Source organism: Aspergillus uvarum (assembly GCF_003184745.1).
Source record: "Aspergillus uvarum CBS 121591 unplaced genomic scaffold BO82scaffold_4, whole genome shotgun sequence".
Lineage (NCBI taxonomy): Eukaryota > Fungi > Ascomycota > Eurotiomycetes > Eurotiales > Aspergillaceae > Aspergillus > Aspergillus uvarum.
This window is the reverse complement of record NW_020291301.1, coordinates 307,702-331,392: the sequence shown is the minus strand read 5'-3', so window position 1 is coordinate 331,392 and position 23,691 is coordinate 307,702. Positions and strand designations below refer to the sequence as shown.

The 23,691-nt window shown below is 53.6% G+C and overlaps 8 protein-coding genes across 8 annotated transcripts; 6 read left to right on the top strand and 2 right to left on the bottom strand.

Annotated features, from left to right (window-relative positions):
- Positions 1–312: 312 nt before the first annotated feature.
- On the top strand, positions 313–1,190 carry BO82DRAFT_326266 (2-keto-4-pentenoate hydratase; the record flags this gene model as incomplete). The annotated part of the gene is made up of 1 exon (XM_025632910.1): positions 313–1,190. The coding sequence occupies exon 1, from the start codon at positions 405–407 to the stop codon at positions 1,188–1,190; it is 786 nt and encodes a 261-aa protein (XP_025496356.1). The 5' UTR covers positions 313–404.
- Positions 1,191–1,602: 412 nt separating this feature from the next.
- Positions 1,603–4,552, top strand: BO82DRAFT_388845 (uncharacterized protein). Its single transcript, XM_025638407.1, has 7 exons — positions 1,603–1,710; positions 1,776–1,939; positions 1,993–2,232; positions 2,286–2,833; positions 2,885–3,158; positions 3,218–3,676; positions 3,761–4,552. The coding sequence occupies exons 1-7, from the start codon at positions 1,658–1,660 to the stop codon at positions 4,348–4,350; spliced, it is 2,328 nt and encodes a 775-aa protein (XP_025496355.1). The 5' UTR covers positions 1,603–1,657; the 3' UTR covers positions 4,351–4,552.
- Positions 4,553–5,063: 511 nt separating this feature from the next.
- BO82DRAFT_326261 (uncharacterized protein) lies at positions 5,064–6,277 on the top strand (the record flags this gene model as incomplete). The annotated part of the gene is made up of 2 exons (XM_025632909.1): positions 5,064–5,428; positions 5,493–6,277. The coding sequence occupies 2 exons, from the start codon at positions 5,064–5,066 to the stop codon at positions 6,163–6,165; spliced, it is 1,038 nt and encodes a 345-aa protein (XP_025496354.1). The 3' UTR covers positions 6,166–6,277.
- On the top strand, positions 6,249–6,597 carry BO82DRAFT_116855 (uncharacterized protein). Its single transcript, XM_025629847.1, has one exon. It carries the CDS (start codon positions 6,332–6,334, stop codon positions 6,509–6,511), a length of 180 nt encoding a protein of 59 aa, XP_025496353.1. The 5' UTR covers positions 6,249–6,331; the 3' UTR covers positions 6,512–6,597.
- A 134-nt stretch (positions 6,598–6,731) lies between these two features.
- On the top strand, positions 6,732–10,483 carry BO82DRAFT_350445 (putative RNA interference and gene silencing protein (Qde2)). Its single transcript, XM_025634155.1, has 2 exons — positions 6,732–6,997; positions 7,068–10,483. The coding sequence occupies exon 2, from the start codon at positions 7,080–7,082 to the stop codon at positions 10,245–10,247; it is 3,168 nt and encodes a 1,055-aa protein (XP_025496352.1). The 5' UTR covers positions 6,732–6,997; positions 7,068–7,079; the 3' UTR covers positions 10,248–10,483.
- Positions 10,484–11,170: 687 nt separating this feature from the next.
- BO82DRAFT_301006 (malate synthase) lies at positions 11,171–13,383 on the bottom strand. The gene is made up of 4 exons (XM_025632071.1): positions 12,751–13,383; positions 12,058–12,683; positions 11,645–11,998; positions 11,171–11,588 (listed from the first exon to the last, which is right to left on the bottom strand). Exons 1-4 carry the CDS (start codon positions 13,109–13,111, stop codon positions 11,301–11,303), a joined length of 1,629 nt encoding a protein of 542 aa, XP_025496351.1. The 5' UTR covers positions 13,112–13,383; the 3' UTR covers positions 11,171–11,300.
- A 1,792-nt stretch (positions 13,384–15,175) lies between these two features.
- Positions 15,176–17,362, top strand: BO82DRAFT_350443 (putative methionine aminopeptidase, type II). The gene is made up of 7 exons (XM_025634154.1): positions 15,176–15,308; positions 15,369–15,527; positions 15,596–16,203; positions 16,253–16,516; positions 16,571–16,732; positions 16,790–16,876; positions 16,934–17,362. The coding sequence occupies exons 1-7, from the start codon at positions 15,266–15,268 to the stop codon at positions 16,988–16,990; spliced, it is 1,380 nt and encodes a 459-aa protein (XP_025496350.1). The 5' UTR covers positions 15,176–15,265; the 3' UTR covers positions 16,991–17,362.
- A 477-nt stretch (positions 17,363–17,839) lies between these two features.
- Positions 17,840–23,297, bottom strand: BO82DRAFT_371093 (P-loop containing nucleoside triphosphate hydrolase protein; the record flags this gene model as incomplete). The annotated part of the gene is made up of 19 exons (XM_025637246.1): positions 17,840–18,059; positions 18,120–18,494; positions 18,579–18,662; positions 18,732–19,184; positions 19,260–19,425; positions 19,480–19,544; positions 19,603–19,653; positions 19,709–19,780; positions 19,852–19,975; positions 20,041–20,400; positions 20,467–20,629; positions 20,698–21,288; position 21,419; positions 21,511–21,634; positions 21,695–21,778; positions 21,842–22,121; positions 22,182–22,408; positions 22,485–23,016; positions 23,082–23,297. 19 exons carry the CDS (start codon positions 23,295–23,297, stop codon positions 17,840–17,842), a joined length of 4,188 nt encoding a protein of 1,395 aa, XP_025496349.1.
- Positions 23,298–23,691: the final 394 nt, after the last annotated feature.

Sequence of the window (23,691 nt, the reverse complement as noted above, 5' to 3'; positions counted from 1 at the left end):
TTCTTTTGGCTGGTCAGATATAGCCACGTCAGCTTAGCGAACTATCCCATCGCGATGTCTCAATTTCAACCTAGACTGTATAGAGTGGTGGGTGGTGAAGATGATGGGACCTCCGAGGTCGGGTCTATCCGATGTCGGATCGGATCGCGGCTATGGCTTAGACTTATGCTCATCCGAGAGGTAAGGACTTGGCACTTATCAGTTCCTCTTGTTGCATCTTACTGTATGCCGAGGTGAGTTTTTGACTACCCACGAGTTAGTATAAAATCGACGGCGGTTACCATGATATCTGATCAGCATCTGCAGAAGAGAGTTCACGCGCATTATTGCATCCCGAGTCCCCTTCACATTATCTGAACTGAGCATCCTTGCTACAATTCGCTATTCGAGAAACACACAGAATCATGCAGACGAATGAGTTACAAGAAGTGGCGTTGGCCCTGCGCACCGCGCGCGACAATCGAGCCCCGATCACACCACCCACCAAGACCTGGCCGGCTCTGGACGCGGACTCGGCCTTCGAGGTGCAACGGCTAAACGTCAAGCACGCCGTCAGCAACGGCGATCGCTTGGTAGGCTACAAGCTCGGAAACATTGCGAAAGTCATGCAGGACGCATTTGGCCTCGATCAACCTGACTATGGCTTCCTCCTGGCCAGCACCTTCCTCTATGAGAGTACAACCCTCCGTCTCGACCAATACATCAAGCCCTACGTGGAGCTAGAACCTGCCTTTGTACTGCGCAGCTCGCTCCGCGGTCCCAACGTGACGGTAGCCGACGTGATCAACGCTATCGACTACGCTATTCCTGCCATCGAGATCATCGACTCCCGGGTGGAGAATTGGGCGATCGATCTGCCCGACACTCTCGCTGACAACGGCTCGACTGCCAATGTCATTCTAGGCGGCACCCCCCGAAAGCTTACAGACCTAAAGAGTCTGCGGGATGTGCGGGGTACGCTCCAGTTCAATGGTCGGGAGGTGATGGATGGGAACACGGGGAATGTGCTGGGTAATCCCCTGTCGGCAGTGGCCTGGTTGGTGAATCGACTGTCTGCATACGATATTGAATTTCAAGCCGGGCAGGTGATTCTACCTGGCAGTTGTCTCCAGGCTGTTCCCATGGATAAGCCCGGGAAGTGGAAGTGTACCTTTGAGGAATGGGGCACCATCGAGTTTGATGTCGCGTGAGGGTATTTTGTTGTTCTGTCGTGTTGTAGTCGGGGCGGGGCAGGATAGATACTTAGAATTCAATATCTTCTGGATTTGTTCATTAAGAACCCTCCATTCACATAGTCACTTGAAGTACGTGGTACCTTGGTACTGTACACTTGGTACAGCCAATACATAGCGTTAGCCGGGGTCACGGGTTCTCACCAGACTTTCTCGATCGGGATGATAAGGAGAAGATCTCTCGTATCGAGATCCACACTAACAACAAGCACTAGCCCTACTTTAGCACTTATCGACCCTACGCAGTAGTTAGTTATCTGCGGGGATGGAATCAATAAGCAGCCACCCGTCATCCCCCGCAATTCCCAACTTCGCCTTCGGCTTTGCCAACTGTTCTCTTTATCTCCATCGATCATGCCATTTTCTAAGCCGAGACTGCGAGCTCCTACACATTATAATCAATAGTTGTACGGCAATACATTGCAATGACCACCGAGGGTAGGACTGAGCGCCGCAAATTCCGAAGGACTGCCAATGCGTAAGGGCCTCCCCCCCTCCCCCCACACGCTCCCGCCGGCTTCCTCCGACTAACATCCGAGACAGGTGCATCCCATGTCGGCAGAGCAAAATCAAATGCTCTGGAATTCAGCCATGTGGAAATTGCCAACGACGCATGGTGAACTGTCGATTTGTGGATATTGGTCATAGGATAATCATCCACCAACCCAGCCATACCACTCCCTTTGAGATAAACAGTCCTGCGTTAGGTGAGGAATCTCCCAGCCTTGCGACAGGCTCAGAATACTGACCCTATGTGCAGGAGCCAAGCGACCCGCAAGTCTTGCTTTTGTTCCAGATGGTCATGAAAATTGCCCTGATGAGCTGCTCACACCTCCTTCTCTTGTTGCTCAGCATTTCGATTCAGCACCATACACAGGAGCGCAACGACCTGCCGAGTCGTCCAATCCAACGGTCGACGGCGCGCGCAGCATCTGGACGAGTCCGTTCACACTCCCCTCAAGAACCATCAAGAATACCCAGAGAAACAAACGAAACTGGGGTGAGTTACCATGCTCTCGGCCTGTCGGTGTCAGCTAACCAAGAACGGTGCAGTCTGGCTGGCACCCTCATCAACCTGGTCCTTTACTGCCAGACTCACCCTCCTTCTAGCGGAGAAACTCGAATTAGACTCTCCCTACAGTGCCCCAAATTTCTCAGGTGAAGATATCTATGTTCTCCGGTGGAAGTCATGCCCGCCCGACGATCCCCCCGACATCAGCGGGCTGCCATCAATCGATCACGCTCTCTATCTGTTCAACACCGTAAAATTCCACCTCGGTCAGAGCTATCGCTTTCTAGACGAGGCCACATTCGTCGAGCATCTCCAGGACTTCTATCACGGGAACGCAGTCGAAAAAGCGGCCGAGTCGCGTCTGTGGTTTGTACAATTCCTCCTCGTCTTGTCCTTTGGAAACGCCTTCCTCTCCTCTCGCTGCAAATGCACCACCGAGCCGCCGGGGTCAAAGTTCTTCATCCGCGCGATGGCCTTGATGCCAGACCACGCCTCCGTCTGGAAGGACAGTCTCATGGCCATTGAAGTGCTGGCTCTAGCGGGTCTGTATCTCTACTCGATTGATCACAGGGAGTCGGCCCATGTCTACGTAAGACCCTCCCTACCCCTGTCTCGGGACCTTCGTTGAACAACAATACAGCTCGGGCAAGCCATCCGCATCGCGCAGCTCGAAGGCCTACACACACAACTTCCCGAGGAGGAGATCGGACTCCAGACGGTCGAGCGGTGCCGCAACCTGTGGTGGACCCTGTACATCATGGACCGACACTTCTCCTGCTCGCTGGGGATCCCCATGTTGACGCGCGATAGCGATATCACCACCGTGCTGGATTCGCCCAGCGCGTGCTCGCAACGTGATGCAACCCTGTGCTTGCAGGTGCGGTTATCGCATCTGCTGTCTTTTATTCTTACCAGTGAGCTTTTGACAATCTTGTCTCTTGGTGCTATAACGATGGCTGATGGTCTGGTCCAGCGATTTACAAAACCCAGAAAACGCAACTCGGGACATTCTTGGATAAGACCAAGTCAATCCTGCAGACGCTCGCGGGTCACGCGCGGGAGATTGAGAAGATTATCTACCGGAAATTTCAGAACTCGATTGATACGATGCCTCGGGGGACGCGGCATATTACGCTTCTCTATCATCAGGTTCGTGCCTCTCCTCCTCCTCCTCCTCCTCCTCCTAAAAAACGCAGAGGAGTCTGGAGTATCCAGCGCAATAGCAATTGCCCGACTAATCCCAGTCAAAAGTGCGTAATGGTCGCCACCCGGCCCCTCCTTCTCTCCGTCCTCAAAGAAAGGCTCGACACCTTGGCCGAAGGCGACGAGGACTGGCAGACAATCCTCGCGCCGACCAAGACCCTGATTGCGACGGGAATCAAATCCGCAGCCAAGACGCTGCAGATCCTGTCGGATGAGGACAGCCCGCTCGGTCGGTTTTGCCTCTCTCACCCAGAAACCCACTTGACATCGATTGTGTCCGGGACTTGAAGAGCGAATCTAATCTCCCAAGCAGAAGTCTTCCTCCCCTACGACCTCGAATTCACCTACAGCGCCGCCATCCATCTCGCCATGGCGCAAGCCCTCTTCCCCCTCGACCCCAACGAGCACGGCACAAGGGGCATCCAGAACGCCCACTCTATTCTATCGGAGATGGCGAGCAAGGGCAACCGACTCGCCGAGAACCGTTCCAGGGAGTTAGTCTACCTGGAGGGGTTGTTCACGGAGCTGGCGAAGCGCATCGAGCGGCGCGGGTTGCTGACGCTCTCGTTGTGGAATACTCCGCAGCAGCAGCAACAACAACACCAACAGGACTGTGTAAGCGGGAACACAGCCGAAGAGGCCCGGGGCAGGGAGACGTTGTCTACGCTGGAAGCGGGGGGGAAGGAGTCGAGCGAGCCCATCGTAATACCAGGGCATGAAGCGGGCGCGCCGGCTGGCGAGGACCCGTTCTGGTCGTCCCCTTCAGCCCCGACGCCGACTACGAGTAATCTAGAATTGTTGGATAATATTGGGATCTCGTCGTACGAGTTCCTGTCGATTGTGGAGCAGATTGGGAGGCAGGAGTATCATAGTATTCTGGATACGGGGGCGGGGATGGGGTGACTTTTGGGTGGAATGGTGTTGGGACTGTGGCGACTATCTAACTGACTTCATTGTTTGTGATACGTGTGGGTCCTTGGAGATAACCTCTTGTAGATGTGAATTGGGCTATCTAACCACGTTTGTTGTGCTTTCCGATAGCGATATGAGTGGGGTTGGGATGAGCAGTCCAGGCAGGCTTATGGCTTATCCGAGAGCTTTCGGCTGTAATAGCGTTGATGATCATCAGACTAATTGGCTGAAGCTGCTCTTCATGTCAAATTAAGCTCTTCCTTACATCCCTCGGATAGCAGGGATCGGATGTGTCGTAGGTGGTGGTGGTGAACCCCTCTTTCCTCGGGTCGGGTGCTCGGGTTCGCGATATCCATCCGAGAGAGGCCCCGATAAGCCCTGCCCCCTACGATTCTCAGATAGTGTAGTGGATTCAACGAGGGTTGTCATCACGAGACATATTTTAGAGGAAACATACGCTGGAACCTTGCAGGGCATCTCTACTAGCACACATGACCATCGCAAGCAGCCGATATGCGAGGAAAGCCGAGGGTTGGAAGTATGCGATCGGGACGGAGGCACGTAGAGGCAAGTTGAATTGCCGCGGACGAAAAGATAGATGTATAGCTGTTCTATAAATCACTTCCATCTTTCAGTTGGAAGATTCTATTCTCAAGAGACTATCAGTAACAGCTTCTCAAGCAACAATCATCACATCCCACACCATGGCTCCAGCTGCACTTATCCCCCCCACGGCGCCGGTCGTGATTGGCCCTGCCACGAAGCAAGCGACTCGTCCCAGCAAAGCGTTACCCCAGAGTCTCATCGATGGAGCCAGACTCAACACCAAAGAGCCCTTTACCCCAGAAAAGCATCTGGCCTTCCGGTCCCCTGCCAAGATATACACCATGAAAGACATCGGTCTCGAAGGCCACGGCATCTCGCCAAACGCAGTCACCGACCCATTCCCCTTGTTCACGGAGGAAGCAATCAAACAGATGCGCGCGGAGATCTTCAGCGAGCCTGTGCTAGAGAAATGTCAATACTCGTCCACATTCAACAAAAACATGGTCCGCGGAATGGGGCCTGCGTGAGTTGCCACCCGTTTGTCGCCATCCCAGCCCCAGCTGACAGCGCACTGCGCATCTATACAGTCTCGCCCCCTTCACCTACGACGCATGGCGCTCGCCAGAGCTGATTGCCAAGATCTCCCAAGTGGCCGGCATCGATCTCGTGCCGTCGATGGACTTTGAAATCGCCAACATCAACATCTCCATCAACGACGAGCACGACCGCCTGACGCCGGACAACGTGCCCGACACCGACCAGTTGTCGGCGGTGGCGTGGCACTACGACAGCTTCCCGTTTGTCTGTGTGACGATGCTGTCCGATTGCACCGGGATGGTGGGCGGGGAGACGGCGCTGCGAACGGCGACGGGCGAGATCATGAAAGTGCGGGGCCCGGCCATGGGCACCGCGGTGGTCATGCAGGGCCGGTACATCGAGCATCAGGCCCTCAAGGCGCTGGGCGGCCGCGAGAGGATCAGTATGGTGACGTGCTTCCGGCCACGATCGCCCTTCGTGCGCGATGAAACGGTCCTCACCGGGGTGCGAGGCATCAGTGATCCGTCCGAGATGTATACACAGTATATGAGCTATCGCATGGAGATCCTGGAGGAGCGGGTCCGGGCACGGTTGCAGACGGAGAAGCGGCGGGAGCTGGGGAAGCGTCCGTTTGATGTGCAGGAGGCCAGGGGGTTCTTGGTGGAACAGCTCCAGTTCTTGGAGGCGATGCTGGGGGAGATTGTGGAGGTGTCTAGCGAGTAGGGCGATGTGTCGTGGGTGGGTGTGCTTCTCCGACATGAGAATGACGGTCTGCATGACTACTGCTCTTGCAGACTATGAGTGGATTTAGCACTTTTCAATTTCCAGGTTTCCGTGTTTCAGAACAGATAACTTCCCAGCTGGCCTTGTTGTTGCCATCCATGCATCCATGTATGTCTATGTCTCAGTGTTGTTTGTTCTTTGTGTTTGTAGTTTGACAGTGGTTAAGTTACCCGTGTGGGCATCCGCTCTTCAGGCTCCTAGGCAGGCTCCCCTTCAACCTCTCCCCGTCTCATCACCATCTCTATCGTCAACAGTCCTCATTTCCATCCTCATCCTCACCCTTTAGTTCAGTTTTTCGCCAGCAGTTTATTCTTCCTTTATTCTTTACCTACTAGCTTAGCACCAGCGGTGAGCCCCTCAAACCAACGGGACGGTTACCTCACCAGCACCAGGGATCCAGACCGGCCGATTTATTTACTCTTGGTTCACTCCCGGCCATATAGACAGTAAGTACCCCGCACCACCTGATCTCAAAGCCTCCCTCTTCGCTCCTCATCGTGCTTTCACCCAAGTCATCATCATCGTTTACCCTCTCGACTGTTGGAGCTTGTCTTTCATGCAGCATTATCCTTTCTCCACGCATTGTGTCCAACTCAGCGGAGTCTCGTCTGTCATATCCTTCGGTTCCAAGGGAACGAACACGCCGCTTGACCCACCGCGAAGCGCCAGACCCGAGTGGTGGAGCCCACTTCTCCGGTCGGAGCTAAGTTATAGATCATCACATATCACATAACAATTCCACAACGACCTCTATCATCCGCCTCTGCTACTTGTTTGTTTGACCTTTCGACTCCCTCAGAAGTTGTCCTTTCTTTGACTGACCTTGACTCTCCTCGCGTCAGCTCGTCCCCATTATGTCTGATTCTCGAGGTGGCCAACAACGAGGCCGTGGTAGAGGCGATGGCCGTGCCAGAGGTGACCGTGGTCGGGGAGGGGGCGGTGACCGCGGTCGAGGAGGTGGTGGAGGAGGTTATCATGCAGATCGAGGCGGCGGAGGTGGTGCCCGTGGAGGTAGAGGCAGCCGTGGCTCTTTCGATCTTCCCTTCCGTCCTGGAAACGATGGGAGAGGCGATAGCAGGGGTCGTGGCCGTCCCAGAGGTTCCGATGCATTTCGTGGCGGCCGCGCGCCCCGCGGCGGGCGAGCTGACTATAACGGCCCGCCAGTCTTCTCCCCCGGCGGAGACCTCAAACCCAGCTCTCAGGTCGAAAAGAAGGAGGATGAGATGATGAAAGCATTGGTCAAGACACCGCCCTCGTCCGAAGACAGAAAATACCCCCTGCGTCCCGGCTACGGTACACAGGGAAAGCGAGTCGACTTATTCGCCAACTATCTTCAGCTTAAGTCGATCGGCAAAGCCCTGCACCGCCATCGCGTCGAAATTCTCGAAGACCAGTCCGTCAGGAGGCCTACCGGCAAGAAGGCGAAGCAAGTCATCAAATTGTTGATTGAGGAGCATTTTGCTTCGCAGCAAAATGGCGTTGTCACCGACTTCGTCTCCACTCTCATCTCTCGGGATAAGCTTCTGGAGGAAGGCGAGAATGATCACACGTATGACGTTCGCTACCGGGATGAATACGACGATGAATATCCAGAGCCATCAAAGGTCTATCGAGTGAAGTGCCAGCACACCGGCACTCTCGAACCGTCGGATCTCTTGGACTACTTGACCTCAGCCAATGCGACAAACATGTTCGACAAAAAGCCAGAGATTCTCCAAGCTATGAACATCGTCCTGGGCCATCAGCCCAAGATCGACCCGAACATTTACTCAGTGGGTGCCAATAGACACTTTGCCATCGCTCAGGGTCAGAAAGAGGGTTATAACCTCGGAGATGGGCTCGAGGCTCTTCGTGGATTTTTTGTGAGTGTCCGTGCTGCAACTAGTCGCCTCCTCGTCAATGTCCAAGTCAAATATGCGGCCTGCTACCAGGAGGGCGCGCTAGCGCACTTGATAACCAGTTATCAACAACCCCACCGTTTCGAATTCCACTCCCTACAACGTTTCCTGAAGACCTTGAGAATCCGGGCAACACACATCGAACGCAAAAACAAGCAGGGAGTGATCATCCCACGTTTCAAGAAAATCGCTAGTCTGGCTAACAGGGGAGATGGCGCATCGCTGCCACATCCTCCGATAGTCGCTTATCTCGGAGCCGGTCCCAAGGATGTGAAATTCTGGTTGGACGAAGCTGGCCAACAGTCATCGCAGCAGCAGTCCGCATCCTCGAAGAAGAAGAAGGGCAAAAAGCCAGTTACAGCGGGGCCTCCGTCGGCTGGAAGATACATCAGTGTGGCGGACTTCTTCGAGGAGCGTTATCGTATGACAAATCTAGATCCCCGAATGCCAGTGATAAATGTCGGGACTCGCGAGAATCCTAGCTATTTACCCGTCGAAGTCTGCAACGTCGAACCTGGGCAGCAAGCTAAGACCAAACTGAGCCCCTTCCAGACAAGAAAAATGTTAGAATTTGCAGTCAATTTTCCGCCAGTCAACGCTCAGTCGATTGTGAATAATGGAACTCGCATCCTCGGGCTCGCTGCTGCTTCAAATGCTACTTTGAAAGAGTTCGGTATCCAAGCAGATCCCCGACTCATCACAGTACCCGCCCGCATCCTTGATGCCCCTCAGATCTTCTACAAAGACGCGAACAACAAAGAGAAGAGACTCCTGTCCAGCGGTGGCAGCTGGAATATGAGGTCTATCAAATTCTCAATCGGCTCAACCTTAGGTTCCTGGGCCTGGCTTTTCTTGGACTCCAGCCCAACTAGAGCCCCCTCGCGCGAGGTACTGGACGCCGCCCTGGAACAATTTGTGACGAAGCTGAGAGAAGTCGGGGTTGAGGCTAAACCCCCTAAAGGTGGAGAGCGCGTTGTTCTCGCTCGCGGTAACGTGGATGGTCAGATTGGTGGCGCTGTCGAGGGGCTGATGGCCGCTCATAAGCCTACCATGATTCTTGGCATTCTTACCGACCAAAGCACGGACATTTATAACTGCATGAAGCGAGTCTGTGACATTCGAGTGGGTGTCCGCAATGTAAATGTGCTTGTCAAAAACTTCACGAACGAAAGGGGCCGCGAACAATACCTCGCAAACGTCGGCCTGAAGGTCAATCTGAAGCTCGGGGGTGCGAATCAGCTGATTCCTAGAGAGCTTGGGATAGTGAGCAAGGGAAAGACCATGCTGGTTGGTATCGATGTAACTCACCCCTCTCCCGGGTCATCCTCAAAGGCCCCAAGTGTTGCGGGAATGGTTGCCTCGATTGATTCCCACTTGGGTCAATGGCCAGCAGAGCTCCGAATCCAGACATCCCGCCAAGAGAGGGTCAGTGAGCTGGACGAGATGCTGAAAGCTCACCTCGGCCGGTGGGCTAAGACCAACAAGGGTCAGTATCCGGACAATATCATTGTCTACCGCGACGGAGTATCTGAAGGGCAGTATGAAATGGTTGTTGAAGAAGAACTACCCCTTCTCAAGAGCGCTTGCAAGCAGCTGAAGTATGCCAAAGGGCTACCACGGATCTCGGTCGTGATAGTGGGCAAGCGGCATCACACACGTTTCTATCCTACGCGTGAAGAGGACGCCGATGGCCATTTGAATCCCAAAAATGGCACTGTAGTCGACCGCGGTGTGACGGAAGCCCGCAACTGGGAGTTCTATCTACAGGCTCACACTGCTCTCAAGGGGACTGCTCGCCCGGCGCACTACTTCACTGTTTGGGACGAGATCTTCTGTCAAGAGAGGCCCAAGGCAGGGCAGAACACAGCTGACATCCTGGAAGACCTCACTCACAAGATGTGCTATCTGTTCGGGCGGGCGACCAAGGCCGTGAGCATCTGCCCGCCTGCATATTATGCCGATCTGGTCTGCGAGCGAGCGCGATGCTATCTGTCTGACCTGTACGATGCGACACCGACCGGTAGCGTGATCACTGGCGTTGGGGGTGGGGGTGGTGCTGATACCGTGGACGGTAGCAGGGTCACCATTCACGGTGCCGTCAAGGACACAATGTTCTACATCTAATGTGTCCTTGTCGGATTAGTGTCATTGGGTGTTGGGTGATGTGTGGGGCGCGATGTTGGGAGTTGCTCCTTCAATATATGACAGTGTGCGATTATTGTAGCGAGCAGCTCTGTGATGAAAGTACAGTCTTGTTTTGGGTCTAGTGGGATGGAGACTGTTCATATGCTGGTCATATTTCGGGTTTCCATGCAGATACGGCTTTAGTTGCACACAGAATGACATAAATTAGTGCCTGCTTTCCAAGCATTATGTTGCTTATAGATATTTGAGCTGAAGGAGGAGGGCGCATTTCATGGACAGTAGACTAGTACATGGATTGGTCTAGTCTATGGTGCCCCGCCATCCTGCAGGTAATCAGGAGCATAAGCTTATCCTTCACCCTCTCTCCGCTTTACAGTACTACAAAGCAAGCCCGTCTCTTGGGATGTGCTGTACATTCATCCGAATACATCGTCGTGTCGTCAGCGCTCGAAGTCTCACTTAGCTACTATAGTACTGTACCATTAGCGCGATAGACCCCTCATCTCGACCATTATCCGACTAGAAGCACTAAAATAGATGCCCTAGTCGAGCTGGAAGTGGGTGCGACCCGCACCGCAAAGCTTATCGGTCGGTTCCAGCTCTACGTTAGCCGGTGTTGTGTGTGTCCGAGAGTAGTCTAGCAGGCGCATTGGCGGACTCTAGACTGGGACTCTACTTTCTGAGATACTGGAGTACTTTCGTGTCTTGTTCTTGCGACGACATGCTGTCTCGATGCTTTCTTTTTCTGGCCCCTTTACTTTATCTTTTTTTTTCGGGGGCGTATACGCATGCATCAAGAGATGGCAAAGGGCGCCCCTAACTTGTAGCTCCACTTTGGTGGTTCCTTGCGGGTTGAGGACATTAATGTCCTTTCTTGATTCGATCTTACACCAACAGGGTTGCTCAAGTCATAAAAATGTCCAGTTTGGAATTATAATACCGTGGCTAACATCACAAGAAAATAATAAGAGCATTAATCAATAACCGTGTCATCTTCCTTTTCTCCCACAAAGCAAACGACGGCCAGCCGATCTACAGCTTGGCCGCGGGGGAGGCACTGCCCGCCGACGAGATCTCGTTGTACAAGAGGGTGGTTAGGAAGTCCGCGTAGTCCTCGCCGGTGACCTGACCGGCGAAGTAGCGGGCGGCCTGCTGGAACTTGTTGCCGGCGGGCCCCTTGGCGGCCAGATCGTCGGCCTGTTCCTGCAGCAGGCGCAGGGCGTAGGCCTTGTCGACCTTCTTGCCGTCGGAGGTGGTGATGCCGTGGTGCGTCCATTGCCAGAGTTGACTGCGCGAGACTTCGGCGGTGGCGGCGTCCTCCTGTATCAGGGGTTAGGTCTGCAAGGTGATTGGATTGATGCAGGGGGAAAGCTTACCATGAGGAAGTTGATGGGGATACAGCCCACGCCCCGGAGCCATCCCTCCATGTACGACAGGCCGATGTTCAGGTTCTTGCGGATGCCCTCCTCGGTGATCTTGCCGGGGACGTTGGTGTTCAGGAGGTCGTTGGCGGTGATGTTGACGTCCTCGCGGCGCACGAAGAGCTGGTTGGGGGTGGGCATGTGCGTGTTGAAGACGTCCGAGGCGATCGCCGCCAGCGCCGGGTGGGCAACCCAGGTCCCGTCGTGGCCCGCCCGCACCTCCCGCAGCTTGTCCGCACGAACGCTCTCCATCGCCTTGTCGTTGGCCGCTGCGTCGGTCTTGATCGGGATCTGAGCTGCCATGCCGCCCTGGTGGGAATTAGCATGTTTCATCGCTTCTTTTGATTGTTTTGGGGGCTGAAACTTACCATGGCGTGAACACCTCTCCGGTGACAGGTCTTGATCAACAACTTCACGTAGGCATCCATAAACGGCACCGTCATGGTGACGTCCGAGCGGTCCGGCAGCACGAAATTAGGGTGCTTGCGGAACTTCTTGATGAAGGAGAAGATGTAATCCCAGCGGCCACAGTTCAGGCCGGAGCTGTGGTCGCGGAGCTCGTAGATGATCTCGTCCATCTCGAAGGCGGCAGTGATCGTCTCGATCAGCACGGTGCCGCGGATCGTGCCCCGGGGCATGCCGATGTAGTCCTGGGCGAGATTGAAGACGTCGTTCCACAAACGCGCCTCCAGGTGCGACTCCATCTTGGGCAGGTAGAAGTACGGCCCGAACCCGCGGGCCACCAGCTCCTTGGCGTTGTGGTAGAAGTACAGGCCGAAGTCGAACAGACTGCCCGAGATGGGCTCGCCGTCGACGGTGAAGTGCTTCTCCTCGAGGTGCCAGCCTCGCGCGCGCGCGATCAACGTCGGCAGCACCCGATCCGTCCGCAGCTTGTACTCCTTGTTGCCTTGCTTGAAGTCGACCTGGCGGCGGATCGCGTCGTAGAGGTTGACCTGGCCGTTGATCATGTTCTCCCAGGTGGGGGCGCTGGAATCTGTTCATTGGAATGAATTAGCACCTTGAAGAAACGATGAGTATAGCAGCGGGAACAGGCGGCGAACCTTCAAAATCAGCCATGTATGTCCAGACATCCGAGTTGAGCGCGTTCACCACCATCTTACGGTCGGTGGGACCTGTGATCTCAACACGGCGGTCGACCAGACCAGGGGCCGGGGGAGCGCCTTTCCAGGCGTCATTCTCGCGGATGTGCTTGGTTTCGGGGAGGAAGTCGGGCAGATGGCCCTTGTCGATCTCGGCTTGTCTGTCAATGCGACGTTGGAGGAGGGCTTTGCGGGTGGAGTTGAAGGCGCGGTGGAGGATGGCAAGAAAGACACAGGCGTCTTTGGTGAGGATCTTGCGAGCTTCGGTGCTCACAGTGCCCAGGATGGCCACGTCCTTGAGCTGGGCCTCGGATTGGCTCATTGTGAAGACTTTGGTAGCGTGAAATTGACACCGATCTCGATTTGAGTCGACAGAGGAGAAGAGGTATAGAAGGGATAAAGAAGTAGTGTAGATCGCAGCTTAAGCACAGTAAGTTCCAGCTCTGCAATCGAAGGAGGGAGAGGCAAAGTATATAAGTTCAACGCCCAGAATCTTATCGGAGGGCATGAGGTGGGCTCGACGACGTCAGAACCCACGGACAGCCGCGGCCCATGGGAAGTTCGGATCATCCATGGTCGCGGGGTACCGCCGATAATGGAGGGTGGATAGAGATACTTTCTGACCAGCATGCAGATAGACTCAGGAATGAGTCTGGGTTGCACCCACTGGCACCCACTCTATCACCACGTGACTTCTCCGCGGGCAACTCGTCCTTTCGGCCGACTGGACCCGATTGGGGCTGGGGTTCCCCGCCCGGCACGCGCCGGCCACCGCCTCCGATTCGGGCCTTATCGTTTCTGATGACTCGATACATTCACCTCTACCCTTTGATATAGCTTGAACCCCCCCCCGCCGATGCTCTGATATGTGAGGGAAGTTGAGGAGAGGAGAGCCAGGGCGTCCGGAGAGATGGTCTCTCGTCCGAAAGCATTGGCGTCAGCAATCCGTGTCTAACTAATTGACTAATCAGCGCTACAACGGCCCAAGACCGTTTATCAGTCCACTGCGCCCTTTTCCATCCTACCGAGGATGTGCGCCCTCGATAAGCCTTCCTCATCTCCCCGCATGTCCGAACAACCTCCAGCCAGCCGCGGCTGCACCAGCAAACCACCATGTAGCTGACGCTGGTACACACGTCGATCATGCTCGGTCCTTTTCGGGGTATCCCACATCCACCTACCGATCGATTCCGATAAGAGTCACGGCTGTTTTCGTGACGACGGATGCGTTGAAGCGGTCTTCGCCACTCTTCAACAACCACGCCCTGACAAGTCAATAGAAGAAGTCTGTCTTCGGTTTTTCGATGAGCGCATAAAATGACCCGAAGCTCCAGATAATTTTTCCTCTTTCACCCCACAGGAGATGCGATCAGCTCGATGCCATGTTCCAGCTCACGGACATGTGAATGCATGTGATTCTGCGGCATACTTCTGGGGGCGTTCTTGCGAGTAACTGGGCTCAAAATCTGGGCGCCACGCGCCGCTTACCCACCACGGGTTCCGGAATGTGGACGAGACACTTTCGGAACATGCAGGACAATGAGTTCTAGCCTCCACGCAATCATGACACAGCGCTAATTTGAAGCTGGGGGTGGGCGTGGTCATGCTACTCATATATCCTCCGATGGCAGTGGGATGGATTTATGCCAGCAGAGCCGTGTCTGCACCTCTGCTTGCTGAAATGGGAGCTATGACCACCTGCGAGCCTTGTTCGTTTCCCCACACTCCAGCATAATTTTCGAAGGGGGTTCGTCATCTAGCTTCTCGCGATGAACCTCAGACCCCCGTCACGGGCACTGTGGAAGCGATTAGTAGAGGACCTCACGCTCAGGTATATCAAGCTCTGTCCAAGTGCGCACTTCAGTATTCGAGTCAGCTGCATCATGCCCAGACGGACTGTCCCAGGACTGCATCTTCCGGATAGAGGTCGACTGAAAGCTCTGAGTAGCGACAGTGAGCGTAGTATCGTAGATACTTCGACAAGTTCCAACGTCTCTTTGTGCCCCGACTAGATTTCAATCCGGGATTGAGAAGCATCCGCGGCTACAGCATCCTTCAACGCCCTCCGATGCCCAATTGCGTTCTAGCTTCACAATAAGCTTCGAGACTGGCTTTTGGTCATGTTTTCCCTGGATGACTTTATAATCAACACAATCGCAAGCCATGTAGCCAAACTTGATCAAATTGTGCTATTAATATTACAATGTGCCTTACTACAGGAGAACCAACACATGGCATGGCAACCATATGATCCTATGCCCTGTATTTTACTTAAGGCCTTCCAGAAGGCGTGGAAAACACACCAAATTTAGAGCTAATGTGCTTCTGGCGGGGAGGCTGCTGACTCAGCCCGTCCAGGGTCTATCACGAACATCACGCGGGGCGTTCCTTTGTTTTCTCCGCAACCACATCAACCTCCTCAACACTAACAGTCCATGCCAGTCGCGTGCGTGACAAACTCTAGAACTACTTCAACATGGGATCTAAGACCCCCGAGGGATATCGGCAGGAACCCGATGGTATGTGCCATCTTAACACGAAGAATGAATCCTTGGATCTAACTTGACCGTGTGACTTAGCCCCCAACTCCTCCGACTTCAAGCCCGCCAACCCTCAAGTCAAGGCCTCTCGAAATGGCTCCGGCTCTGCGGACTTGGATCGAGGGATCATCAGCGACGATGATGACGACGACGACAATTCGAAGGAAGAAAATGGGGTGAACGGAGCCTCGACTGCTGGTACGTTCGCATCACACCACTCAGATCAACCTTATAAACAACACTGACACAATCACTCCGCCACCTAGACAAGAAACAAAAGAAACGCAAGAGATCCAAGAAGAAGAAGAAGACCACCCCCACCGCGCAGACCACCCCACCGCGGGTGCCGCTCTCCACCCTCTTCCCGTCCGGCCAGTACCCGCGCGGAGAACTCGTCCCCTACGCCGAGGACGAGAACACCGCCCGCACGACCGACGAAGAACTGCGCTACAACTCTCGCCTCTGGGATGACGACTTCCTGCCCGATTACCGCAAGGCGGCCGAGGTCCACCGCCAGGTCCGGCAGTATGCCCAGCGGGAACTGATCAAGCCGGGCGCCAGCCTCACCGCCATCGCCGAAGGGATCGAGGACGGCGTGCGCGCGCTCACCGGCCACCAGGGCCTGGAACCCGGCGACGCTTTTCATGCGGGCATGGGGTTTCCGACCGGCCTCTGTCTGAACAATGTGGCGGCGCACTGGACGCCGAACCCTGGCGCCAAGGATGTCATTCTGGATAAGAACGACGTTCTCAAGGTGGACTTCGGGGTCCATGTGAATGGGCGCATTGTCGACTCCGCGTTCACGGTCGCGTTCGAGGACAAGTACGATAACCTTCTTACTGCGGTCAGGGAGGCGACCAATACCGGTATCAAGGTATGTGCAGTGGCTCCAAGGACACAGGCCAGATGACTGATTTGGCTAGCATGCCGGTATTGATGCGAGAATGGGCGAAATCGGCGCAGCCATCCAGGAGGTGATGGAAAGCTACGAGGTCGAAATCGATGGGAAGACCCGCCCCGTCAAGGCCATCCGAAACATTACCGGGCATGACATTCTGCGCTATCAGATTCATGGCGGGAAGCAAGTCCCGTTCATCAAGAGCAACAATCGCGACAAGATGGAGGAAGGAGAGGTGTTCGCCATCGAGACGTTTGGAAGCACCGGCAAGGGGTATCTAGAGGATGATGTACGTATACACCGGTTTCGATGTGCGATTCAGGTTCTAATAACTTCTCAACAGGTGGGCCTCTACGGCTACGGTAGAAACACCGACGTGTCCGGTGCCAACCTGCGTCTCGCATCTGCGAAGTCGCTGCTGAAGACCATCGATTCGAATTTTGGGTCGATTGTTTTCTGTCGTCGGTATCTGGAGAGACTCGGGGTGTCCCATTATCATCTCGGGGTGAGTATCTCCATGGTCGTGGGGCTGTTGTGCTTCTGTTACTGACGGGTTCCATAGATGAAAAACCTGATCGATAACGGTATTGTCGAGTCTTATGCGCCGCTTGTCGACGTGAAGGGCTCCTACACCGCCCAGTTCGAACATGTATGGCTCCCTTTCCCTATATGATACGCCTTGGATCGAAGTTAATTCGTGCTCTAGACCATTCTCCTCCACAGCGGCGGCAAGGAAGTTATCAGTCGTGGTGACGATTACTAGGTTAGCTAGTCGGCCGTTTGACATCTATAGACGATGTCGCTGGCGTTCTGCTTTGCCTGTTTATTTTTGACTAAGTAATGCTTCGCTGAACCCTTCGATGACCTCGGATTGAACATCCGTTCAGGTACTTGTTCGTTCGATTTCTGATTGCTGCATCTTTTGTTGCCTTGGGTGCGCTGCCACGTAGCAAGGCATCCTAGTCCAGTCATTACCTCCATTTGAATATGAACCACCGGTTTACTGATCGAGCTTCACTCTCCGCCGCACTGTGACGATAGACGTAGTATAGGACACAACTCCTACTAGATAGCCCCTATGATACTGTTATCTCTCAAGCGGTTATATGATCATGCGAATGAGGACCAGGAGAGCGGCAAGGAAGGCAGCAATTAATATTGCGACAAAGAGGGCAAGGAGGATAGCGAGGACGAGGACCAAGAGAACAGCAAAGACGGGAGGCAAGGATGGCAAACCTGAAAGTTACAAGGACGATGGCAAGCAGGATGAGGATACTTAATCCAAGGGTAAGCAAGCCAAGGGTAAACAGTTAAAGGGTAAGTCTACAGACACCAAGCAATCTGGTGGTGACTTTGATGGCAACGAGAGTCAGGGAGGTGGCCAAGTCAGCGAGAATCGACTCAAGGAGTCTGTTATCAGGGCTGACCCCAACACTGTGCTCGGAGACCGCCAAGCTACTATGAAGGACTGGCAATTGGTGTGATATGACCGGGTATGTACTGTACTTGAGCTGCGTGTGACATCAGATGCAGTGGTCCTTGGGTTCTCGTTTGCGCTATCTGACAAGGATGTCCACTATCCAGCGTAGGCTTTCCAGCCAATCTCCCTGCCCTACTCGTAATTCCCAGCCTCGTAGAACACCCGAAAACGCGACTTTCTGCCCAGCAAATCTGCCGGCGGATCGAACTCGACCACCTCGCCGTGATCGAGCAGTACCACACGATTGCTATCCATGATGGCATCGAGCCGATGCGCAATCGTGATTACCGTACATTCCTTAAAGCGCTCTCGAATGACCTTCTGGATAAGCCGTTCTGTGGCAACATCGATGCTGTTTGGGGGAACAAAGTGAGTAGGTCAGGATAGAGAAGAGAAGGCAGAGATGACTTACTCGCTAGTGGCTTCGTCCAGCACCACAATCCTGCACCGCTTCAGTATCGCGCGACCCAGGCAGAACAGTTGCTTCTGTCCATGCGAGAGATGGACCTGAGACATGTCGGTGTCGAGACCGCCCTGCTGTTCGATTATATTCTCCAGGTGAACAGCAGCAAGTGCTTGACTAACGCTGACATCATCGGAGACGCGGTGGGGGTCTATATTGTCACGGACAGAGCCTGGCAAGAAGCAGGGTTCCTGGGGAATGGCATTCATGGCGGTGCGGACGATATCGGCCGGCAGTGTTGAGGTGGCGATGTCGTCAATAATGATACTTCCTTCAGTCACCTCGATCATTTTGAATAATGCCATCATCAAGGAGGATTTGCCGCTATCGATGTAACGGTTGACGCACACTGTCAGTTTGGATGCTATTACAACGGTACCGAGGTTTGGACCTCCACCGTTGACTTACCTGCCAGTTCGACCACACACTCCGACCTTTTCTCCGGGCTCGATTCTCAGAGATATCTTACGCAGAGCCGGGACAGTCCCAGTCCTGGCACGTGTTTGTGAGACCCAATACAATTTCGGAAATACAGCAGCAAGGAAAACATGAAAGACTTACTGGTACGTGGCAGTGAGATTCTGGAACTCGATATGACCCCGGTCCGGCCAGTTCTCGGGAGGTGTCGTGGTCGCTGTGGAGAGCTCCTCCACCGGGGTCTCGCTGGCATAGTCTCGGACACGCCCGATCGAGGTCAGGGATGTTTCAAACTCGGTCCAGACCATGATGATGTCAGTCAAGATGCCGCTCAAGCTGATAACGTTTGAGAGGGCTACGCCTGCGAAGCCTGGGCTGATCCGATCTTTGAGTCCAATGAGCAGCCCGATCAGAAGAAGCACAAATCCGGCAGCCAGGCAGTCCATGACTAGGGCCAGCCAGCGTTGGACACAGAAGAGAAGATAGAACGGGGTCTGCGATTGAGCCAAGTGCTTGTGGTTTTGCCGAATCAGTCCTTCTTGCCATCCAAAGGCGCGGACTGTAGCCAGTCCATCGAGAGACTCCATGAACTGCGAGCTGTAAGGGGAAGATAACTCAGGCTTAGTGGTGCTTGCCCAAGGAACGCGTCTGATAGTGGAGCGTGACACTTACTAGAGGGGGCCCTTGTTTTCCAGGTCCATCTTCCGTAGCTGCCGCGAGGTTCTCAAATAGACCTTCTGCAGCACAAACATCACCAAGAATATCACCGGGTACGAAATCGCCACCCAATACGATGAAGTCATGATTAGGAGTATCTGGCCCAGCATAATAAGGCCACCTGTCGTTGACATTAGTAACCATGCACCGGACAAGGGGAAACGGCGGAACTGACTGCAGAAGATGTTTAAAAGCGCCATGGGTAGCTCTGTGTCAACAAGCTGTATATCCTGACTGAATCTGCCTCATAAAACAGCAGTTAGATCCACTCCGGATAGAGTTTCAACCATCAACCAACCTGGAAACAATTGAACCAAGCTTGGTTGCTTGAAAGAAAGACATGGGCGCCCTGTCATTGGTGTCAGAATTAAAGATGTTGTCAAATCATCCTCCGGCGCAATTACCGAAAAGTCGTTTGCACAAGGGTCCAGTGGAGGGATCGCCCTGCGGACGATACAACATTGATCACAGCATGCCTGGCAGAGAATCAATAAGCGGACTAAATGCACAGTGGGAAAGAAGAGCGGGGGAGATGGAATGCACGCACCACCCCAGAACAGCGAGAGCTATAAGGCAGGAGCACTGAAAAAGTGCATAGATGCCCATATACATAGCTTGATGGTATCCGGGATGTCTCTCATTTGCTTCACTCCACCATTCGGCCCAGACATCTATCCACTTTGATCAGCATCATCTCAAAACATAACAAATCTATTCAAGAGGTGGGCGCCCTTACATGGGAAACAGAAGAGAAAAGCGTACACAATGGCAATTAGGACATAAGCCAGAGAAAAGAGCTTCCCGATCGACAGCATGTAATAGACCATCACATTCACCCTGTTAGCCGACTCTGTTGCCGCCGAACTTGAGCCAATCTCAGAGACTGCAACTTGTGGCTTTTCCACAGTTGGAGAACTAGCTTGTGTGCTGGGCAGTTCGGCATCCATCTCAATTTCGGGGATAGGGGTAGGCGCGTGGGATGTATCACTCGTTGAAGAGCTCGGGCGCCGTTTCAACTCGGACAGCGACCCCTGTTCCACCACTTCACCATTCGCACTGAGACGAATAATGTGATCAGCGTAAGGAGCGTGGTGCTCTTAGTGCATGAAGTTGTCGGTTAGCTAGATCAGCCCAGTCCGAAAGGTATGGAGAAGTATCTCACCTGCATGGGTTGCCAACACTGTTGTACTGCCATTATTCCGTAAAAGCCCATTAGGCCCCAGCAAACGCTGGAGAACTTTGGCTTCTGTAGTAGCATCAAGCCCACTGAGGACATCATCAAGAATGTAGACACTGCGTCTTGCATAAATCGCTCGAGCGAGTGACTACAATGAGTTTGGTCAGAATGACGCACACAAGATCGTAGGAACAGACAGTAGAGTGAGTGACCTACCACGCGCTGCTTCTGGCCCCCACTCAAATTTGCCCCATTGTCACCCAACTGCGTATCATTTCCATCTTCGAGGTGGAGAAGGTCCTCTTCAAGGGCACAGGCGTGAAGGACGGCCTTGTACCAACGTTCATCGTAGTCGGAGAATGCTACAATGTTGTCTCTTAGGGTTCCGTCCCGAACCCAGGGTGTTTGAGCACAATATGCTGTGGTGCCGGTGGAGACAATTATTTCACCCTCCGAGGCAGGGATTTCACCAAGGAGCGCATGCAGCAAACTGGTTTTCCCGCAGCCAACAGGCCCAAAGATCATGGTGAGCTTCTGCCTGGGAATTGACAGGCTAATGTTGCACAGCACCGGGCTTGCACCTCCCGGCCAGCTGAAACTCGCGCTCCTGATGGAAATGGTAGCAGCAGTTGTGACCGAGGATTTTTCTTCAACTTTAACATTCGTCGGCTTGAGTTTGTCGAGGGTGGATGCAACAACCTTGCGTTGGTCAGACCTCGGGTCAGTGAGCAGAAACTGCTGGATCCGTTGAAAACAAGCCACCATCGAGGCTAATTCCGGGGCAGATTGAAAGAGCATGCTCAAGGGCTGTGAGATCAGCATCAATAGTGATAGGGAGGAGAACATTCGACCAGCATCTAGGGTGACGTGGCGTGCATGGTCTGCGGCAATAAAGACTGCAAAGGTCAGCACCGGGGATATGATGACCGGAAGGAACCCTGCCCAGATCGTCAGTCACTGTCCGCCATGGCTCTTTACTGGAGGGAATATGTGTTGGACTCGCCCATCATCATCGCGCCAATTTCCCACCACCTGAACCCAGTAGCAGCTTTAAGCTCGTTTTCCCGCGTCTGTTGGAGTATCCCCATCACTTTGCGCATCAAGCCAGACATCCTCAGGCTTTTCATCGCAGAAAGGGTGCTGGTGGTCATTCCTGATAATCATAAGTCTTTCATCCACGTTGAAAATTGGTCCTCGAATTTTGGCAACGTACCGACTCGTTTTTCAACCACCCCCATCCAGGCCTCTTGCTGCCGACCCGCAGACGCTCCAAACCTCATGGTTAGCAGAGCACATACTGCACAAAAAGTCAGCTTCTGCCGGGTACTTCTAGAGCGCTGACTGGCGGAATTCTGCATACCAGATGCGATTACAAGTGAAGGCACAACAGCGACACCAACTTGCCGTTCCAGCAACCAGGCTCCGAACGCAACTTGGATAAAATTCGCCCATATCTCGTGGACCATTCTGAGACCACCGACAATCCGCTCGACATCAGCATTCATGATAGTCAAGGCGGAGGACCTATTGGTGGATGATACATCGAGGCTGAGGGTCTTGCGGTAAACAATCGCAACCAAAGCGCCTCGCACGCAGGTAATGAATTGATAGGTCTGATGCCAGTACCACGCCGTGGTCATCTACGACTGCGTCAATAATTGCCCAGGATCGGTATCACGGGAGAAAGATCACTCTCATACCGCGATTCCGACATAGACGATTGCGTAGGCGCCAAGCAGTCCGTAGCCAATATTCCGCTCGGGTGGTGTGCTGGGTGCATGGATGTAGTTGACCATTTGGACCAAGAGAAGAGGCTGTGTAAGGGTCAATGCAATGAGACAGAGCCTCGGCAAGATTGGGCTTAGAAGGCGCATCTTCAAAGCTTGAATCGTGGACACCAGAAGGGCGTTCTTCCCGGTTTTGACGGCTACAAGAGCATTAGTGTTCGACTTTCTATTCCACTGAAACAATGAGAAGACAATAGCAGTATAAAAAAGAGATACCTCGTCCCCAGACATCCCACAGGTCCTTCTCTAGGTTCACTGTACAGAACCCAGCCGGCATGGGATAGAGATCCTTGAACGCAAGCTCACGCATATAGCCAAGCCGGATGAGGTTGTTAATCCAAAGAAAGAAGGTTTTGGACACGATGCCTGCAAAGTCTTCCGGACTACTGGGAGCATTGTGCTCCTGCATCAACCATCGGGTCTTGGTAGCCGATTCCACTACGGTCTGTACTCCCCTCATGACGAAAGTCGCGGTGAAAATACTTGCAATGCTGGTTCTTACATTGGCAAGCCAAAGTGACCGTACCTGCACGCCATCAAGCAGGAGAGTCAACAGCAAATAACCATTTATGAGAAATGATGGTCGCGTGGTCTTCCTATGTTCGGCGTAGGAAAGCAGTGCCAGTCCCATTGCCGCAACCAGGTTCAATGCAGTGGCTGCAATCGATACTCTGGTGCGGTCCGCGGGTACCACACAATAGATCACCAACAGGGCCAGTTGAAGGCAGGCAGAAATCGTGGATGCTGTCTTTTTCCGGCTGTGAGCTGTCTTTCCCATGTTCCCTTGTTTCTGATGTGCATTTCCGCACTCACCAGTTTGGATCCTAGCAGGGCCCACCCGCTGACTAGGTAATGTCTTTGCCACAGTTGGTAGCCTCTCCCTAAGGCCAAGAGCAAGAAAAGCGAGGAGGGCAGAATGGACAGCACTGATTGTTCGAAAAGCAGTGTAAAGTCAAATGCACGACGGCAAGGGTGCACTGTTGGACCCCAAAGATCGTCCAAGGCGAATGGGCATCTTTGCTGTGACATTGTGACAGTATCGTTTCTGAGCCAGAGGGGAGGAAAGTTTGCGTCGACAGTATGGGCATCCAAAATGGGCACCTATTTAAGGGCCGTTAGGTTCAGGGTCGAATAACAAGAAGGCTGTTCACGCTGTTTTGGTTTGAGTTCCTCTCCAACCTGTAAGTTGATACGAGCCAATCTTCCTCCATGAAGGCGCTTGCGAAAGATAAGAGGTACATGCGGCGAATATCAATGGACTCGGACATGGTCCGACATTCTTCAGAAGATTAGTACTGCTATCTATGGGTGGATATGGTCGAGATAGGACATGCACGTATGAACCCATGTACTGCTACTGGTCTATGTTGTATCAGCTGTGTTCATTATATTGCTATAATGGTTGGACTATATCTTGTCCGCG

Excerpts from the sequence above, each read along its gene's own strand:
- BO82DRAFT_388845 (XM_025638407.1), top strand. The coding sequence starts at position 1,658 with ATGACCACCGAGGGTAGGACTGAGCGCCGCAAATTCCGAAGGACTGCC. Across the intron at positions 2,233-2,285 it reads GAGAAACAAACGAAACTGGG|TCTGGCTGGCACCCTCATCA; the intron begins GTGAGTTACCAT and ends AGAACGGTGCAG. Across the intron at positions 2,834-2,884 it reads GGGAGTCGGCCCATGTCTAC|CTCGGGCAAGCCATCCGCAT; the intron begins GTAAGACCCTCC and ends ACAACAATACAG.
- BO82DRAFT_116855 (XM_025629847.1), top strand. The coding sequence starts at position 6,332 with ATGTATGTCTATGTCTCAGTGTTGTTTGTTCTTTGTGTTTGTAGTTTG.
- BO82DRAFT_350445 (XM_025634155.1), top strand. The coding sequence starts at position 7,080 with ATGTCTGATTCTCGAGGTGGCCAACAACGAGGCCGTGGTAGAGGCGAT.
- BO82DRAFT_301006 (XM_025632071.1), bottom strand. The coding sequence starts at position 13,111 with ATGAGCCAATCCGAGGCCCAGCTCAAGGACGTGGCCATCCTGGGCACT. Across the intron at positions 11,999-12,057 it reads GGAGAGGTGTTCACGCCATG|GGCGGCATGGCAGCTCAGAT; the intron begins GTAAGTTTCAGC and ends AATTCCCACCAG. Across the intron at positions 11,589-11,644 it reads TCCCCATCAACTTCCTCATG|GAGGACGCCGCCACCGCCGA; the intron begins GTAAGCTTTCCC and ends CCCCTGATACAG.
- BO82DRAFT_350443 (XM_025634154.1), top strand. The coding sequence starts at position 15,266 with ATGGGATCTAAGACCCCCGAGGGATATCGGCAGGAACCCGATG. Across the intron at positions 16,733-16,789 it reads TGTCCCATTATCATCTCGGG|ATGAAAAACCTGATCGATAA; the intron begins GTGAGTATCTCC and ends CGGGTTCCATAG. Across the intron at positions 16,877-16,933 it reads ACACCGCCCAGTTCGAACAT|ACCATTCTCCTCCACAGCGG; the intron begins GTATGGCTCCCT and ends TTCGTGCTCTAG.